The following is a 6,017-nucleotide window of genomic DNA, read 5'->3' on the forward strand; positions in this document are numbered from 1 at the left end:
CAGGGACAGAGGCACACACTCTACCTCAGCAAGACGAGAGTGCTTGTGGACGTTCTCGCCCTTGTGGACGGTGGGCGCCAGCTGCTGCAACACTCCCCGGCTGCTCGTCAGAGCCCGTGTGAGCCGAGCGAATTTACCCCATCCTGAATGACAGAGTCAAAGAAATGTGGAATACCAAATCAACCCATATCCACTCCCTTTAGCCTTGAAATCAAGACTGAATCATGCTGCATTTCAACAAATGTGACACAGAGCTAAATTCTGTCTTGAGTTTTCAGGCTACTACTCCCTAGGCATATCTGTAAATCTGAAAAGATTTGATAGGTGTATTCAGTATTGGGGAAATTCTTCATAGCTTATTAGATGGCAAATGGAACAATTACCATATGCGTATGCCTATCCATTTCTTTCAGATCTACACGAACTGCCTAAAGACAAGGGCTAGCTAGTGGTTGATTCGGAATTCTGAGAAAGTCCAACATTACTGGCTCAAATTATCAGACAAAAATGTAAGTCGTAATGTGAAATGCTGCACTGTGGAATGTCTCTCAATAATGTCAGCAACCCACATTTGTAGCTCTCCAACACCAATTGTATCTACTATCCTCAGCTTGATCCTGTCCTCATTAAAACAGAATCTTCCTTAGATGATCTGAAATTCAGTGTCACGCCAACCTTTCACAGAGTCATCCTCAATGGGCTGTTTGAATGCAGTGATGTCACTGAAGGTGCACAGAAACAACACCACCTTGTCCTGCTCATTCCTGATAGGTGCGATCTTTACAAAGAACCACACCGGCATCCCTGTAGGAAACACAAAATGACGTTATGATATCTGTTCATATTCTAATGTCTCTCATAAGTAATTGATGTAGCAATTAAATGTGACATGATTCAATCAACAGAGAGCAAAGAAACACTTACGATTCTTCTTATACATGAGAATTTCGAACGAATTCGTCTCGTAATTCTCAAAGGTCTGTTGCACTTTCTCACCCGTCTCCTTGTCTGTGAGCTCCCCATACATGAAACTGAAAATTGCATTGTTGGTGCTAATTTACATACAAAACAAATAAAACTGGATAATACATTCAGATTCTTGAAACGAATTATCCAAGCTTCAAAGGCCTCACGAAAAACATTGCGGCTCACAAATAACATGGTTAAGCCATCTGCATAAGCACTGGTCACAGCGAATGTCATGTTGAATTGACATAAATACAAAGTATGTGTGCTACTTCAGAGGCACATCTGAATTCCTTAGTGCCTACATCGTTTTCTCCCATTCCAAAACACTCGACTGCTGTAGACTGAAATAACCTGAATTTGCATGGAACAAACATTGTCAACTTATGTCTTATTTGTATTGGAGTAATAATATGATTACTAATGTATAGAATGTACTGTATGTTTATACGTTTATGGGCCAGTCTCCCGAACCCAGATTAAGCTTATTCCTGGACTAAAAATCAATTTTATTATATATTTCCCATTGAATATGCCTTTAAATTGGGCAATCTGCAGTTCAGACAATAAAGCGGGCACCCTGCCATTGTTTTTGGTTAACAAGCAGTGGGATGGGGCTGGAGAAATGTTACCACTCTCAAATTCATGGACAGCGCTATGGATACAAGGATTGACCATCTGTGGTATTAAAATGATTGTTTTAATCATGTTTTGAGGCTATACAGTGTTTGTTTACAATAACAATCTTTACAAACAAAGGAGTAAAACAAGCTTTTATTTTGGGCTCTGATGGGGTATGACAGTTGAACAGCTAATGAGGCATCTAAGTAATATTCAAGAATCAATGGGTATGTATAATAATTTTAATCTAAAAATGGATGTAGCAAGTGCAGATTGCCCCTTTAAATCCAGGTGTAGGCTTAATCTGGGTCCAGGAAACCAGCCCGATATGTTTATATGTTCATGTAGATATACTGTATTTACACTCTACTGTATAGTATTGCTGTCAGTGAAACAAAATGCTGACCCACAGAATCAGTGGTGCCATAATGCAGTCATAAGTACCTGCAGGTGCTACTTTTCTGCATGACCTCAGCACGGTGGTAACCGGAGAGCTTGCAGAAGCCGTCGTTGCTGTACACAATGGGCCAGTCCACAATCTGGGCATTGCCCAGAACAAAGTTGGTATCTGCCCAGGGAGGGAAAACAACATGAAACCTGGTTTAGAAAGAACTGATAGAAACTACTACAGCACTAGTAACTGTCTGTAAATTCATTATTTTACTTGGAACTTATAAGGTAACTGGACATAGGCCTACTTGTCTTTATTTCATGAAATCATTATTGTACTTTTACATTTACATTGAAAACATGGCTCAAATCTATCCAAACCTGTACACATAAATGTGGTTCCTCGTGTGTAAGGTGACAGTTGATGATAGTTTTTTTAATACAAATATGTTGTTGTTGTTAGAATGATATATTATTGGATGTAATGTATTTGTATTTTGTATTGTTTTAGTGAGTATGTGTATTGTGGCTGTGTAACCACCCTTACTTACCTGCCCTGGGACTATAGGTGCAAATTAGCTTTTGGCAAATCCCGGTACATTTACATAGATGTTGCATTATTGTAATATTGATGTTGATTGTGTTTTGTACCCTATATTATAAAAATAAATATATACAAATAAATGTTTAATCAAAATTGGTAGACAGCTAACAAGTTAGAGTTAGGTAAAACCAAGTATTACTGTAATGCTGAGCATTACGGCATATTGTTGAGTAATAACTTACCATCTACAGTACATCTATTTATCTATCTAGATAAATATCAGGCAGACAAATTAGCGCATTGTAAAATAAAGTGCAACCCAAAACACGGTTGAGGACACAGCTATTGCAATTGTGAGGTATTTTAGTTTGTTTGAAGCATACTTAATATACTTCCATACTTTTAAATATGTACTGCCAACTATAGTATGTGAATGTCGAATTTATTGGACACTATAGAAACAGGTGAAAGGAAGCATCTGAAGCTTTGCCATGATGATATACAGCATATTGGCAAAGATGTTTTACTTGTTGTGGAAACTGAATCCGAGGCTACTGCAACAAGGTTGAGAGAAGAGCGGAAACGTGACAGTGAAATCAATATGCTGTACACAAAATCCAACACTTTCACTGTTGTCTTACAAATGATAGTTCTATTATGGCTAGAGCCCGGCCGATATGACTAATACATCATCTGCCAATATTATTGGTCAATATTAACCTGATTATTGCATACTTTTTCATTTGCAGAAATCTACTACATCGAACCAGTTGAATCTTAGACAGTGTTTAAAGGGGTTACGATACGACACCATATATCCCTCTTGTGTAGTATTGGACAGATTCAGGTGCCGGTATCCATTGTACCACAACTTTAAGCCTGGTAAATTGGGTCTTGTCTGTTTCAGTGCAACCTGACTAACATTATCATTGGCTGGGGCAGTGGTACCAATCATTATAACATTGTCTATCATTGGCTCGTTAGGCAGTGATACAGCAGTAGCAGTGACCTCAGAAGGTGCTGTGTTTAATCGCCAGGCATCACTTGTAAGACTACATTCATTACAGTGTCATTAAATGGCCCAGTTCGAGGTGATGAGCCAGCACATTTCAAGCAGCTGGGTGTTATGCCCTTCGACCTTAGCTGCCCCATTCCGAAAAACTCTGAGCAAACTATGAGCGGGGACTACCCCATTTGTGAAGTGGTCTTGGTACCATTATACATAACCTATGTGTCTATAATGGGGTGGGGGTAGAGAGAGCATAAGATGTTTTCCTCTCTTGTCTTGCACGCTCAGGGGATGGATGTTTCAAGCGTTTCAGATCAGGAGTGCTGATCTAGGATCAGGTCCACCCTGTCATCTTATTCATTGTGATCTAAAAGGCAATAAACGCTGACCCTAAATCCCCCATTACAGTATAGTTAATCTCGCTCTTATCTTAAGAAAATATGTATTCTTCATACATATTGACAACACAGACCGACACGAGACCATCACGAGACCATCACAGACATTGGGTATGTCAAACATAATGTTTCACAAGACTGACACAACGCCTTGAAAACATGGGGAGTAGTAAGGAACCTGGAGGGAGTTTATCTACTAGAGTCTATTCCACATAGGATAGTATCAGGAATGAAAACTGGGGAAGCAAGTGCAGGGAATATTTGAGGGTGAAGCTATTCACCATATGCGATTAAAAGAAAAATGGGTCTACAGAACACAAACAAGTCTATGGTGGATGATTTGGGGAAGAACATAAAGGGGACATTACACTACTTTAAAACATTGTTTATACCTGTCTGTCTATGTGATAATGTCCAAACTGAAAAGTTAAAAAGAAAAGTGGTTAAAGCAAGAGGCTAAAAACAGTGTTAAAAACAGATAAATTAATTAACCAAAACAAAAGCTCCCGTGGCAAGCATGTCACTTTCTGAATAAGTCAACGGATTCATTTTGCCCAACAAGTCTGGGTGCCTCCACAAACCAACAAATTCTAGACTATCTGAAAAACACTTGTAATTTGGGTTTAAAACATGAATCGAATAAGTATGCCAAGAGGAAAATGTTCATCTACTAATTTAGTTATTTAATGCATAAATCATGTGGAATACAGTGGATGTTTTGGTTTATTTTTAGGTGCAGTAAAGGTGACTGGTAAGGAATACCAATGGTAGACACAGCTACTCATTCGAGTTGTTTGTTGTAAAGACAACATCAATTAAATGCAATTAGTTTTAATTGTTTAATCATTATTTTCATAGCATGCATGGCTGTATAAATGTATAAATCAAATAGGCTAATCAAAAATTATTAAAAAACGGTGTCAATTGACGGTTAGTTGTCCTGAGAGTTTTGGCTATAATTAAATCCATGTTTTTCAATGATTGGCCAATAGGCTATCATCCACAGTGTTTCTTCCTACAAAATAAAAACGAACACATTCCTACCATTGGATCGTCGGACGATGTTCTCGAGAAAAGTGTTTTGTGGGGCCACAAGTCCTCGACGTCCACCTGCCATTCCGCCTTGTCATTCAACGTCGGTAAGAAGATAACGCTTTTAGAGTGAAAGGATGCCTGAAGTATCCGTAGGACGATACAGCTGCTCAAATCTCCACTCTGCTGCTTGCATGGTCCCTGTTCTGCTTAGATATGATGAGCGGAAGAATCCCTCAACTCATGCTGTTCGGCCGCACGTTCCGTGGCTGTGCTCCCCCTGTTGAAGACGGGATGCATGCAGAGAGCGCATCACCTGTCTCTCGTCTGACATCTTTGCACATGGGTACCCCAACCGGGTACCCTCACCCCCACAATCGTGTGAAGGAATACCGAGTAGGCTACTAACAGCCCTGAGTTTAGGCTATGAAGCACAGGTTATGCCTTCACCTGGAACCCAAAAATGGAAAACTGACTGGAAATTAGATTTTTTTGCGCAGTGGAAAAGAACACAGCTATAGCTTGCACTTCACACTGGTTGGTTGTGCGTCCTCGCCTTTTTTTTGATGCATGAACATGGGTTTATAGGCCACTGTGGGGAATTCGAGGAGGTAGCCCGTATTCAGAAGTGCAAGGACTGGCATCCCAAGGACGCCACACATTTGGACACAACACACACAGAGACAGAGGGAACAGGGTTGGGTAGGTTAGGCTACTTTCTAAATGTAATGTGTTAGTTACTAGTTACCTGTCCAGAATTTCAATCAGTGACGTAACTTTTGGATTACACCAAACTCAGTAACTAATCTGATTATTTTCAGTTACTCTTGGATTACTTTCCCTTTAAAGGAACACTCCACCCCAAAAAACTATTGGTATTTGTTTTATTAGTCCATTGTTGATATAGTCCCAAAAATGTTTTGCATCATACCAGCTGTATTTCTGTATTTTGAAAGTTATAGATCTTGAAAACTTGATGGCTGATATGCAAAACATTTTGGGACTATATGAACAATGTACTACTGAAACAAATACCAAAAGAGTTTTAGAAGAAGAC

The 6,017-nt window shown here is 39.4% G+C and overlaps 1 protein-coding gene across 1 annotated transcript in view; it reads right to left on the bottom strand.

Annotated features, from left to right (window-relative positions):
- Positions 1-5,594, bottom strand: part of LOC139543952 (voltage-gated delayed rectifier potassium channel KCNH1-like) — a 70,934-nt gene extending 65,340 nt beyond the window's left edge. Inside the window, exons 1-5 of the mRNA XM_071350551.1 lie at positions 4,973-5,594; positions 2,032-2,155; positions 925-1,031; positions 676-804; positions 25-143 (exon numbers count right to left, since the gene is read on the bottom strand). Of these exons, the coding sequence (XP_071206652.1) occupies positions 25-143; positions 676-804; positions 925-1,031; positions 2,032-2,155; positions 4,973-5,045 (552 nt within the window). The 5' untranslated portion in view covers positions 5,046-5,594. The remainder of the gene's footprint in view (positions 1-24; positions 144-675; positions 805-924; positions 1,032-2,031; positions 2,156-4,972) is intronic.
- Positions 5,595-6,017: the final 423 nt, after the last annotated feature.

Source organism: Salvelinus alpinus, chromosome 2 (assembly GCF_045679555.1).
Source record: "Salvelinus alpinus chromosome 2, SLU_Salpinus.1, whole genome shotgun sequence".
Classification (NCBI taxonomy): domain Eukaryota; kingdom Metazoa; phylum Chordata; class Actinopteri; order Salmoniformes; family Salmonidae; genus Salvelinus; species Salvelinus alpinus.